General features: G+C 44.8%; 2 protein-coding genes across 2 annotated transcripts in view; one reads left to right on the top strand and one right to left on the bottom strand.

The window, feature by feature from the left end:
- LOC125006460 (nuclear factor 7, ovary-like) overlaps positions 1–13,652 on the top strand; it is a 1,183,669-nt gene that overhangs the window by 778,466 nt on the left and 391,551 nt on the right. The window lies entirely within an intron of this gene.
- Positions 473–2,125, bottom strand: LOC125006465 (zinc-binding protein A33-like). The gene has a single exon (XM_047582514.1). The coding sequence runs from the start codon at positions 2,123–2,125 to the stop codon at positions 749–751; it is 1,377 nt and encodes a 458-aa protein (XP_047438470.1). The 3' UTR covers positions 473–748.

Raw genomic sequence — 13,652 nt, 5'->3', positions numbered from 1 at the left:
CTCTTTATATCCCTGCGCTCCTTTGTGTGTGTGCATGTGTTTGTGTGTGTTTGTGTGCATGTGTTTGTGTTTATGTGGGTGGGAAGTGGGAGGTTTCTGTGGGCTTGTTTTATATTTGTTTGTTCGATGTGTAAAGCACCTTGAGTTACAATACATTTGTATGAAAGGTGCTATATAAGTAAAGTTGATTTGATTTGATTTGATCTAAATAGTCGTGAGCTTAAATGTTTTTGCAGCCTTCAGAATTTACTACATTTCATCATAAAAATGACTCAAAACATCAACAGAATTTCAGACAAGTGCTGAAAGTTGACAAAGAACCCAGACACATGAAACAAAAATCTACTTTCTTTTTTGTTTTTATTTATTCCTTAAAATGTATCATTTGTTCATTGAGTTGTTAAAGTCAGTAAAGCAATAATGTAAATTAAATGTTCCTGGTAACAGCTGATCAGGATCTAATCTGATCCCATTCAGATCAGAACCAGTTGAGTTGTGAGATGTTGGTGGTTTCCTCTCATCAACTGATGCTTCAGGTCCTTTTGTAGAGAAACTCATCATCTCCAGCTTCAACATGTGTGACTTAAATATAAAATGGTTTTTACCTCTAAACACAATGATCTACTTCCACCACCAGATATTCAATGTCTTTTCATTGGTTCCAGTGACATTCTGACTCATTTATATGATCACTGATACTGATTAGTTGTTACAGCCCAATAAACATTTATAATCATCCAGTTTATCTCTAACTGATCTGATTCACTGGTAAAATCTTCACTGGGAAGTTATACACAGTGTCAATGAATGGAAACATCCTCTCAGTGAAAGTGTGTGTGAAGGTGTGTATGTGTGTGTTAGTATCAAGATCAGAGAAGGACAGATTTCCTCTGTTCCAGTCCAGATTCACTCTGATCCTCTGGAACTTCTCCTTTACTGGGAGAACAGTGGGAGGATCTGATGGTGACCATGTTGAGTATTTACCTCCAATGAACCTTAATACCCACAATCCAGATCGTATGCGTCTCTTCCTCTGGCCAGACTCTGCTGACACACCCAGAAACCACCTTGTGTTATCTCCAACCTTAACATCCCAGCTGTGAGTCCCTGAGTTAAAGCTCTCAGAGCCCAGGACAGAACAGTTAGAATCAAACCTCTCTGGATTATCAGGAAGTTGTTGTTTATCTCCTCGTCTCACACTGGTCAGATCTTCAGACAGGATCAGTGTTGGATGAGCAGTGTTTGGATCCAGAGTGACAGAAGTGTAGGAGACCAGGTCCTTCATGTTGTTCCAGATGTTGAAGGCCAGGTTGCCCAGATGTTTGGCCTGGTCTATCAGAGCTCCTGAGGGCAGCTGTGGATCATCCAGTAGGGGGCAGCACTGGACTCTTTCCACTGCAGCCTTGTAGTTGTTGAGGAATGAGACGTCTTCAGCTCTCAGCTCCTCCTCTGTGGCTCTGACTGTGTCTGAAAGAGCTGCTATCTCTCTGCTCAGAGCCTCCATCTTCTCCTTCATCATCTGACTCTTCTGCTCCTCTTCCTCCCTCAGTGCAGCCATCCTGGCCTCCTCTTCCTCTGCTAGAAAATGGTGAAGCTTCTTGAACTGCTCCTTAATCTGCTTCTCTGTGTGTCGGGCCTGGACCTTGATGTGTTTTTCTGTTTCATCAAACTTCACTTTAACTTCTTCATAAACCTTTAACTTCTCCTTTAAGGGCTCCAGAGTTACCTGAAGGTTCTTCTTTAGATCTGGTGCAGCTTCATCGATGGGTCTGAATCTGTGGTTGGAGTGTTTTTCTGAATCTCTGCAGACGAGACACACTGGCTGCTGATGGTCCAGACAGAAGAGTCTTAGTTTCTCAGAGTGCAGACTGCAGAGAGCCTCTGGAGATCTCTGATCTCTCTCCTGTAAGAAGGACTCACACAGGTTCCTCAGCACCAAGTTTAAAGGTGGATCATCTCTTGAAGATCTTCTCTTACAAACTGGACACTGGTGTAATGGATTCTGTCTCCACCAGTTCTTCAGACAGACTTTACAGAAGCTGTGGCTACATGACAGAAGAACAGGATCTCTGAAGACCTCCTGACAGACCGGACAGCAGAGATCCTCCTCTGATCTGGAAGCCATTTAGTCTCTGAGTGAAGCTGGAACACAGCAGACACAAAGTCCAGTCAGTCATGTCTCCTCCATCTTCTACTAACTTCCTGTTTTTGGTCAAACTCACCTTCAGTGTGTGGAGAGTCAGCAGCTTGAAGCAGCAGTGTTGTAGTTTCCACTTTTCTCTCCTGTAGCTGGACTCACTCAGAGGAAGGTGTTAGTTTGGTCTGAAGCTGAATCTGATAGTCTGTATCTCTCTTTAGTCACACAATAATAAACTGGTTCCTGGTTTGTCTCAGGTGAATCAGGTGAGGGGGCGGAGCTTAACCAGAACTCCTCTGATAAATGTTGTTGAACCTGTTATTCAGGCAGTGTTTCAGTCCAAAGAATTTTATCACAGAGGAAACTTCAGTTGACGATATGTAAGTTGTGGAATGAGTTGCTTCGGTGTGTGCTATTAGTATATTGATATAAACAGACACTTCTTGAAAGAACTTTCTACATTTCTTAATTACAATGATTCAAAACATCAGCAGATTTCCACACACATCCAGAAAGTGGACGAAGAGAATGCGTGAAAAAGAAATATTATATGTGTGTATTTACTTATTCATGAATAAGGCTAAAGGCCCTGTAGAGGACTGGTCTCCCTGACAAGTACTAGGCCTGTGGAAGCTTTGGAAAAGAAGATCAACAACTTCCTCAGGAAGCGTCTCCCTGTCCGCAAAAGTTTTGGCTCTATCGAACTTTACAAGCTGCAGCTGCCGATCACATGAGTTGTGGAGGAGGTTAAGACAGACAATGTCTGTTTAGCCATGATGCGTTGACAGGGTGGAAGTGGAAGGCCAGCGGAGCTCTGAGGGAAGCGGAGTAGAGCTTACAACATGCAGACATTGTGGACAAGGTGACCCAAGGGAGGCTGGACCTGAGAGTCATCACAGTAGGAAGCTGGAAGGAGGCAAAGGCAAAGGACCAGAGAGGGATGGTACAGAAGGAGACTCAAGCAGTGAAGGAAGAGGGTGGACAAGTCAGGGTTATCCAAAAGGCGCTGAATAAGGCCAACTGGACTTGTAGAATTTTCTTAGGGTAGTAGCCTGAAACAGCAGGGCAGCTGGACCCGGTGAGATAGCATCCAGGGAAGATCTCTCAGCTAGAAGGATGGAATGACACCTGGAATATGGACAGGCATCGGATAAAGTTCGTCCTAAGCTCTGACTATAGTGTACTCTATACACCAACAAACCTGCAAGGATGGAAATTAACTCTTGCATGCAGTGCAACAACAGCCCAAGACAAAGGCTGCTTCATCTGCTTTCTCAGGCCTGGTGAGGAAGCTGGGAAATGAGAGTTGACATTGGAAGACAAGTTTCCAGAGGAGATTGCCGTCACCAGTCTGTGACCAGACATCGTGCTCTGGTCCCAGACAACAAACCAGGTGACCCTAATAGAGCTGACGGTAGCCTGGAGGGAAGGGGTCAAGGAGGCACATGAGGGCAAACTAGGGAAGTACCAGTCCCTCATCTCTGGAGAGCCCATCTATGGACAATCACTCTGGAGAGTACTGGGTCAGAGGGGCAACCCACAGAAACCTGATGAATGACATCTCAAAACAGGACATCCAGATGGTTGTGGCTGAACCAGGCCGGCAGAGGAGAGGGGGTTGGAGCTTAATAGCAAGGACTGGAAAGGGCCAAGGGGGCAGTTCCAGGAAACTGGTTCTGCTGTTAAGTCCGACCGAGATGCCATGGGCCACAAAATACCAGGAAAGCAGGGAAGTGCTCACTTGAAAACCCAATGAAGTCTCATGGTCTGACTCATACAACCCTGTCCAGTTGAACAGCGTCTGAAGGGAGCGACTTCTATGGCAGTCACACAGAAGAGAGGTGGCTGCAATATATCGTCTTAAAGACAAGAAAACGAATCACTTGTCTTTATCAGTGAGTCCTTGTGTCCAGTGTTGATCATGTTGTTGAGTCCTTGTGTCCAGTGTGTGAGTCTGTGAGTCCTTCAGACTAAATGTTCCTGGTAACAGTTGATCAGGGTCTAACCTGATCCCAGAACAGAACCAGGTGAGTTGTGAGATGTTGGTGGTTTCCTCTCATCAGCTGATGCTACAACATTTCTACTGGATGAAGGTCAGGACTTTGACTTGTTCCTAAACATTCATCTGGTTCTTCTGGAGAACCACTGGTGTTCTTGGGCTCCTTGTCTTCCTCCATGACCCAGTTTCTCTTCACATTCAGCTCATGGACTCATGTCCTGACATTTTCTTTTAGAGTTCACTGGTAGAATTCACAGTTCATTGGTCCATCAATGATGAGCAGATGCAGCAGAACAGGCCAAAACCAGGACATTAGCGCCCCCATGTTTCATGGAGGGATGTGGTTCTGATGCTCGAATGCAGCGTTGGTTCATCTCCAAACATGACGATGCCTCCTCTTTGTCTAATTCCAAGACTTGTGTGAGGTCGTGTTTATGCACAAATGTACAAAATCCCAGAAAACACGAAAACATATTTTATGTCACAAAACACAATGTTACTTCCATGACACAACATGTCCAGCTGTGTAGAGATAGAGACATTAAATGTTCTTATGTAGTGATGATTAAAGTCAACAGTAGTGAGGTGTGTTCTCATTAACGTGCAGCCTGTCAGTCCCAAACATCAATGCAACACACCCAGCTATAAAAATTAACAGCATGACGCAGCCAACAACAACAACAACAAAAACACAATCAGAAACTACAAATGAGATAAAAACATCAAAACGAACACGACTCTCAGAGGAAGATGGAATTTCTCCAGCCATGAACCTGAGAGCTGAAAGGAGCCGGGGAAATGGAGAGGGAGAGGAGAAGAAAGAAAAAAAGGAAAAAGAAAGAAATACATCAAAGAGGGGGTAATGAAGCTTGTCCAATCCTGAAGAGGCACATAAGAAAACAGAGATAGTGTGATTGTGGCGGGGAGGGAGACGGGGATGAATTATGATGAAGTTGTGGGCGATGAAAGGGAGAGAGAGACGAGCCAGGCAGCAGGTGGATGGTGGATGCTGTTACTTTGCCATTGTTAAAATCACTCCCTCTCCATTTTCGTCCTCTCTGTCATCTCCATCTCTGTTTCTGCCTCGTCCCCCCTCCCCTGCCTCCCTCCCTCTTTCTCTCTGTGTGTCCTGTGAAGCGAAACCTGGCCCTAAATGGGAACAGGGGTAGCAGTGATCACGCCGGTCTCCTGCAGCAGGGCCCCTTCCTCAGCTCATTAAGCCCACAGCAGAGCTCTACTTACCTGCCTGGGATAAAGCAGGATTTAGAGGGAGACGGGGGAGACGGGGGGAGGTGCAGCAGGGTTTGAAGAAAGAGATAAAACAGAGTGGGTGGATGAGAGAGATTACACCGTGTAAAAGAAGAGACTCCTGTCCTCGTCCTGTAAGCTCTCACACACTGAACACATGAAGGAGAAGACACATGTCCATCATGTCCTCGGTGTCCTACGGGATGTCCTGGACGCCTCTGTGTATGTGAGTCAGTCATTTCTTGTAGTTGTCGTCTATTATCATCTCTATCAGCTTCACATGTTTCACTTAGTGTCAGTTCATTTTTATTCATGTAGCTTCAATAACAACTAATTGTCTTGAGATGCTTCACAGAATAAAGTCTGAAGCCTCCAGTCGGGCATGAAGGAAAACTCCCTTCAACAGGGACAAACCTGGACCAGAACCGGAACCAGATAGAATACAACAGAAAAATACTTTATTCATCCCCGGGGGAAATTCAAGTGTCCAGTAGCTTGTACACAAACATACAGACATCAACACAACACACCAACACACAACACATCAACAAGATCAACAAGATCAACACTGCAACAGGAAAACAACACTGGTGATATGTATAAAATGGACTAACATGTGTTAACATGTAGAACTATTTACAGTTGACTGGACATATTTACAATTTTAAAATGTTATAAAGATTCACTGGATCAGTTCTGCTGCTGTTACTGAAATGATTTGAATGTGTGTGAGGATTTACACACATTTACTGGTTCATTTCATGTGTCAGAACACAGAGAAACAAAGACACAGAACACGTCAGAATGACAGCGTATTATCTCTTATTTCATGATGATTCATCTAAAAAGTCGTGAGGTTAAATGTTTTTGCGTCCTTCAGAATTCTCTACATTTCTTCATGAAAGTGACTCAAAACAACAGATTTTCACCTGAAAGTTGAAAAAGAACCTAATGAACACAGAAACAGAAACATTAGACTAAAATGAGCCGATGTTTCATGTTGTCTTTGTCCTTGTGTAACTGCATGTTTGTGGTAACAGCTAATTTCCATTAACGGCTGGATTCTTACCTGTTGTTAAAAGGGGGAGGAGTTAACCTGGGACCTCAGGTCATGTGTAATAACATCAGAGGTCGTCTGGGATCTTGTTCTTGTGTGAATCAGTCATGTCTGTAATTTGTTGAATGGAAATCCCACCACTAATTACCAGACAGATGTAACAGAGGTCCCATGAGAATCAGTTTATTTCCTGCCTCTTGTCATCCAGACCGATGGAGGCTGTTTTAAACCAGAGTCTGGATGAAAAGATGAAGGTCTGTCTGTGTACGTCATTTCTAAACCACACAACGTCTCCAGGTAAAATCAGACTTTAACATTAACCAGGTGACAGTGAATGTCTGAGGAGCGTTCATGTCTCCTGGGATTCTTCTTCTTCTCTGTCTCCTGAGAAAGCACCGAAAATTGCTATTGTGTCTTATCCCTCTATGTCCTTACAGGAACCAGGGATGAAGGAAAAGGAGTCAGAGCTCTGATGAAGACCTGCACCTCTCCACCAGGATTCACATGGACTCTTTTCTTCAGAGTGCGTTAACGCCACTACGCTGTTGTGTTTCCATGCAGCAGGACAGCAGCTCTGGGACCAGTTCCTCCGTTCAGGTCATTATGAAAGGAAGGAGAAGGTCAGAGGGACGTCCTTAATGATCTCACATCAACACATCAGCGATGGTGATAAATGCTGCTTGTTATTACTCCACCAGAGAAGAGAGACTCCGCTGCTGCTCCAGTAATAAAGATGCAAGCAGACGTTAACGGTCCTGAATCCAGGAGGTATGAAGGCTCCATCAGCTGGATCTTTCCACCCAGAGATGATGTGCCAAATGACAAACAAACTGATCTCCTTTATCTGAATATGATCTTAGAGTAAATGTGGGATCAGTTCATGTTTCCTGATCTGACAGACCCTGGTTTGTGTTGCTACCTGCTGATGGCTGCTAACCAGCATGAATACAAATGTCCGTCCTGCCGTCAACATCACAGAGCAGCGGAGGTGGAGGAACAGTTTGAGCTCAGGATCCAACGATGTCTACGACATGACAGTGGCTTCAGCTCGCTTCAAAGGCTCAGTTCATTTTATTTAAATGTCCTGGAAACATCCTGCACACGGACTCAAAAAGACGCTTTCTTTGTCCCATTCTCAGAGGCTTGTGGTGTCTCCTCCATCTTCTCATCTTCCATGTGTCTTTGCTTTTGTCCAGCTCTTCTGGATCTTGAGAGCACTCGTTATGCTTTGGTTATTTTGGCTGAGAGTCAGGTTAATAGAAACCACTGTATCCACACAGCAGGATTTAAACCAGCTCCAGTACGATAATGAAATCCAACACATAAAATGTTCAACCAGGTTTAGTTTTTCTGACTGGTCTCAGCCTCCTGGACACAGAGATACTGATGGACACTGGACATGTCATGTCAGCTAATACAGTGTCACTTAATTCCACTTTGTACAAATTACAGAGATGGAGGATTTACAGGAGAATCAGATCCCAGACAAACTCTGAAATCACTGCAGTCAGCTAGTGCTCTGATCAGACTGCACCTCAACATGTCACGGTCCCTTATGGTCCAGTGGTCAGGGTTCCTGGTGGTGGCCTGGGTCCACCTCCTGGTAGGGGATGATGTCCCAGGCAGTCACTGTGGCTGTTTGCTCCCCTCCTCTCACATTTTATTTTAAGGATGTAAAAAGTTCTTTTCAAAGCTTCCAGTCCTGCTGCTGTGAGTTTGTTTTGCATATTCACAAAGAGACGAACCCAAAGATGATTCTGAGTAAATAGTTCTGATCCTTCTCTTTGTTACTGTGATATTTGGGACGGTGATAATGGGTGGAATAACGTGGACCCAGATATGCAGACGCATGAGTAAGTTCTTTAAAGGGGTTTTATTGAAAGGGAAAGTGGTAATGGATGGATGAGGCTGGAGGCTAGCAGTGGATCGAGAGGAGGGAATCTGAGACGGAAGCAGCTCCAGAGCAACAGTGAACTGGACAAGAACAAAAGATCTGAGCACCAGGAAACTAGCTGCAAAACTGAGAGCACTGGAAGAAAATCACATTTAAAAAAAAAAAAAAAAAAAAACTAGGAGCAGAGGCCAAATAGAGTTACTGAGAGAGGAACTGTAAAGATCTGGCAATGAGTGAGTGGAGAGCCGGTGAATTTAAACTGCCTGGTGATGAGCCGATGAAGCACAGGTGTGCACCCTGCAGCAGCTGACGGCATCTGGAACCGCCCCCAGGGAGGAGTAAGGAAGAAACAGGGAGGGGAGGGGAGGGCAGCAGGATCACATGGAATCACATGGACGTGCATAGAACAAGGACAGGGGGGATGTTAAACTCCTCTGATGGATTATCACTGAATTAATGTCTTATTTCAGTGTTTTAATCTTTCAGTCCTGGTTTATTGGTCTCATTCGTTGCTCACTGAAAATCCCTATTTAACTTATTTCCAGACCTAATTGCAGCAACCCAAGCCGTTTCCTTTCAGTGACTGGGAAAGTAAAATGAAAGTGACTGGTTTGATATAAAGAGCTTTTTCACTGGAGCCTGTTCTCTGGCTAGAATGAATATTTGATGAGGCAAACAATGGCTGCTAATAATAGATCAATCATGCAGAAGGAGGGCTCAGCCAGGTACGACTTAGATGGAGGTGGTGACACCTCTGTGTCTTTATGTGTGTGGACATGCAGGGAAACAAACTGCAGACACCTGCTGTCCCACGTCAGAGCAGGTCCAGGTCCAGGTCCAGATCCAGATCTGGGTCCAGGTCCAGGTCCAGGTCCAGGTCCAGGTCCAGGTCCAGATCCAGATCCACATCCAGGCAGCGTCCTGGCGCCAGCTCTCACTCTCTGTTCTCGTTTCTTTGTCAGAGCGGAGGAAGAAAACAAGTGAGAGGGAGGATTTGGGGGGTATTTGAATACCTAACAATGAAAAGCCACTTTGCCTTTTGTTTGCTTCGCATGACGGGGGACAGAAGCCACAAGTGGAGCTTAACATTCCACTTGGCTGGAGGAGAGGAAAGCAGCTGGCACGGTGAAAAGGCCACACCGTGGATCTGTGGACACACCAAAAGGGGCATATTGGGTTTCTGGGGGCCACTAGGAATGCATGGGAACCAGAGCAGTGGGAGGGGAGAGAGGGGGAGAGTGGGGGAGTTAGGAGAGTTAGGAGAGTAAATAACACACTTTTGAGTAAATTCAACCCGTGGTAAATGAAAGAAACATTTCGTTCATTTAAAGGAACAACTGCCACTCTACGTAAGTCTGGTTTAACATGAATGAACAGAACAACTGGACATGAACAAGAGTTTAAAGTGACAACATGCAAACATACACACAACATACACAGCTGTCAAAGTCGGTATTAAGTTCTGGGGGCAAACAGTGTGTGGTGGGGTAAATAGGACAGAGCCCCGAGAGGAGGTTTGTCAACGTACTGCTTCATTAACCTGAAGCCAGACTCTCACATTAGTTTGCGTCTGCGAGTTTCTGGCTTGAAAACTGACTCTGCTCCAGTAAATGTCTGACAGGCGAATCACATAACGTGGTGGATGGGCTTAATGTGGGGAAGAGTAACAGTTGTCATACACGTCATCGGAGTTAGTTTAACTGTCTCTGACTCATTCAAGGACTGTTGTCTGAGTCTGGATACTACAGCCTGGTATTAATTCACAAACCCGTCAGCCTGATTCAGGAGAGGCCGGCTCTCTACAGCTGTTTGTAGCCTCCCAGCTACGTCTTCATCTCCTTCAATAACCATGAAGTTTTTGTGATTCCTCTCTACAGCTTCTGTGGATCCAGCGTCTCCTTCAGAAACATCATCCAGCTGAACAGTGGGAGGAAAGCCGCTGTGTGAACCATTGTGTCTCAGTGAATGTTGAGAACCATAGCGCTGTCTTAATGTTGTGAGCTGTGGTGTTGTGGACCTTAGCTCTGGGTCCCGGAGACAGATTAATGGAGCTCAGGAACCTGTTCCCATTCCTCAAATGCCGACGCCCACAGAGCCCTCCTCTCCTGTCAGGCTCCTTCCACACTGGAGGCTTTAATCTCATTTGTCTATGTTTCTATCTTAACCTTGACATTTCATTTTAGAACAGAGAGAGATGTGGGGATTAAGATGTAAAAAGAGAGAGAGAGAGAAAAGGTGAAGGAGAGTGAGCGAGAAAGAGAAAGACTGCTTCCTATTGACTCAGCGGAGTCCTGGATAGAGGGGAAGAAAACAAATTAGGGCGAGAAAGCGGAGGATAAAGAGGGACCCCATGTTGATTAGCTTGGACCGGCATGAATACCAATGAGTGCAGGGTGGATTAGTATTGCACATGTAAATCTTTCAGAAAACCCTCTGGAACCTTCTGCCCTCTTATCTGAACTGCAGGAGGACAGCTCTGCATGCCAGCATCCTGCTCCATGCCGTCCCTGCATCAACACAAGGACAGAGACAAAGTGGACAGTAAAAGAGACCCGAGGACAGTCCCTTAACGCTGTCCAACATGAGGTGTTTGCCGTGTCCTTGCAGCAGAATGGTCTGCAGCGACACTCCTCCGAGGAATCACTCAAGATGTGCACATTGTGTAGTGGAAGCAGGAGGGGACACCCCCCATATTGATCAGCTCAGTGCGACCAGAATACAAATGGAAGATTAATGGCTTAGCTTTAGGCCTGGGGATCTCTGTGGAACTTTCTGTCCTCTCAGCTGCTGCATTATTAGTCTACATGCCAACATGCCTGTGCAGGATCAGGAACCTTTCCAGCTCATTGCAGCTCTGCAAACAAGCAGAAAGCATCGTCCCCGTTCAGGGTGGGGGGGCATGAGGGGCATTAGTTTAGAGAAATATGATGAGATTCCAACGTCCTTGAGAAGATGACTGAAGACTTACAGTTGTGAAAGTTTATCATATGACACTGCAGTTCCATTTTATTCACTGAGTAAACTTTACTGGGCAACACATCTACTCATGATAAGAGACTAGAGGCTGATAACAGCACAACTATGGAACGGTTCTTCTTCTCAACTTATTCACGAGTCCAACGAGCCAGATGAGCTTGAAGAAGACTCTGTGAGTGTTCCTTTGATTTTTACTGACATTTAACACTTTTATCTCAGTATTTTCATTACAAAGCTGGACTCATGGTGACTTCAGACTGTATCTAAAGATGGATGAACCCTCCTCTGTCATGAAGACTGTTCTGAAGCTCAGCGTGGCGTCTCCCTCCGTCTCCATTGTTACGTCCCGGCTCGAGAGGCGCAACATAAAAGTGGAAACACATGATGGAGTTTCAAAAAATATTTATTTTACAAGAAGGGACAGAAAAACAGGTGAGCCATGGTAAGCTTCTGCAGTGGAAAAGTCATCCCCCGTGCCTCTTCAACAGGCCTTTTAGTCAGTCTTCTCAGGTGTAGCTGATTAAGGTGATTAGGCACAGGCCGAACACACCTGTATAGCCAGTGAAAATGCAGAGGGCGTAACATCCATCTTCGTGTGACTCCTCCTAACTCCCTAACGAAGAAAGAAAAGGAAATTATCTGACAACTGACACAGACATTGACAGACCTAAAGAGAAAAGTCCAATAAAATGCCAGAGCACAAACATATAAAAACATTATCCTGGATTAACTGGGAGCTTTGGTTCTTCTTGTTTTTTAGGACGTAAATATGATCAGTTTCACAGTAGAAGTTTGTTTTTCTGTCACTGAACAAGATGTAACAGGTAGGACGTGAATAAACTCAGCTCCCGTGTCAAACTCATTCAGTGCAGGTAGTCTGCAGCTGGTGGAGAAACGCCGGCTGAATTGAAATGACTCCTTAAAAGTAAAGGAGTTTAACAGCACACACTCTGACATGTGTGTCAACCTTTGGTCACACGTCATGTCTTATCTGTCTCACCTAGAAATGCTGGACTCTGATGTTTAGCCCTCTGTGTTTGAGGTGGAGTCTATTTGTATGCTGGCTCATAGCACACACTGATGCAGTTATCTGGGAGAAGAGCAGCAGTGGGCATATGCTGCTGGACCCCAATTACCCCGGGCCGGCCCCCGTGGATTATTTGGAAACATGCCTATATCAAACATGTTTTTACAGTTACAGCTGTAGCTACCTGACAGTGAAGATGAGACAGAAAACATGTTTTTATCTGCAATAAATCAGCTTTAAAGCTTCACACAGAGCACAGAAAAATATCATTAAAAACTAGCTAGAGAGAGCTACTATTAGCTGAGGGGCTAGGAAGCTAAGAGAAGCTACTGTTAGCTAGTAGGGTAGTAAGCTAAAAAGAGCTAATATTAGCTGGGGGGCTAGGAAGCTAAAAAGAGCTACTGTTAGCTGGGAGGCTAGGAAGCTAAGAGGAGCTACTGTTAGCTGGGGGGCTAAGAAGGCAATAATTGTGAAAAATTGTCATATCGATTCTTGGCCAAGTTTGTGAGAACACCTCTCTCAGATTGAAATGGAATCATTTGCTACTTGCTTTACATGACATGTGAAATTTCTGTGAATGATTCTTTAAATTCCCAGAAGGACACAGGCCATCAATGAAGCTCCTCCGTTCATTTCAGTCTTGGACTCCAAACGTTGCCAAGTCTTCTCTAAAAACCTCGGGTCAAATACAGAGATGTGTCAGGAAGGGAGGTTTTGAAGGCGACGAGGCCGTGGTTCAAAATTTAACAAAAGACACTGCAGAGATGGAAAACAAAAAGCACTGGATGGAGACATGAAACATGGAGACGAAAGTGATGTGATGAGGGACAAAGGGAAAGACGGGGATATGCTATTTAAACACAAGAGGACCGAGGATGATGAGGCCAGAGGACACAAGGAGAAACCAATGAGCAATCAAGGAAAAACCCACGGAGACACAAAACAGGAAACCGAGGGAAACTCATGTTATTCATCAGCTAACATGAACACACAGACATAGACACACTGCCTACATGTCATTTATGTCTGGATGGGTGAGCTTTCATATCAGATCCTTTCTATGATTCTATATATCATTAACCTCACAGCATAACTGCCTAAGTCATATCTGAACGTTTCCAGAAAACAAGAAAAAACACTAGTTTTAGCAAAACATTGGTATTTTTATTGATATTGTAACAATAATACAAAAATGACATAGGTGATTATGCTCTTAGGCTAACGATATGGACTGTCTGCTAGCTTCATGTGGACAGAGACATTTACACTGAGCATATTTAAAGAGACCTCATGTGCCCCGTGAATGGACACAAA

Source organism: Mugil cephalus, chromosome 4, assembly GCF_022458985.1.
Source record: "Mugil cephalus isolate CIBA_MC_2020 chromosome 4, CIBA_Mcephalus_1.1, whole genome shotgun sequence".
NCBI classification, from domain to species: Eukaryota; Metazoa; Chordata; class Actinopteri; order Mugiliformes; family Mugilidae; genus Mugil; species Mugil cephalus.
The sequence above is the reverse complement of the archived record's forward strand: the minus strand, read 5'-3'. Positions and strand labels throughout refer to the sequence as shown.

Coding starts and splice junctions, on each gene's coding strand:
- LOC125006465 (XM_047582514.1), bottom strand. CDS start 2,125: ATGGCTTCCAGATCAGAGGAGGATCTCTGCTGTCCGGTCTGTCAGGAG.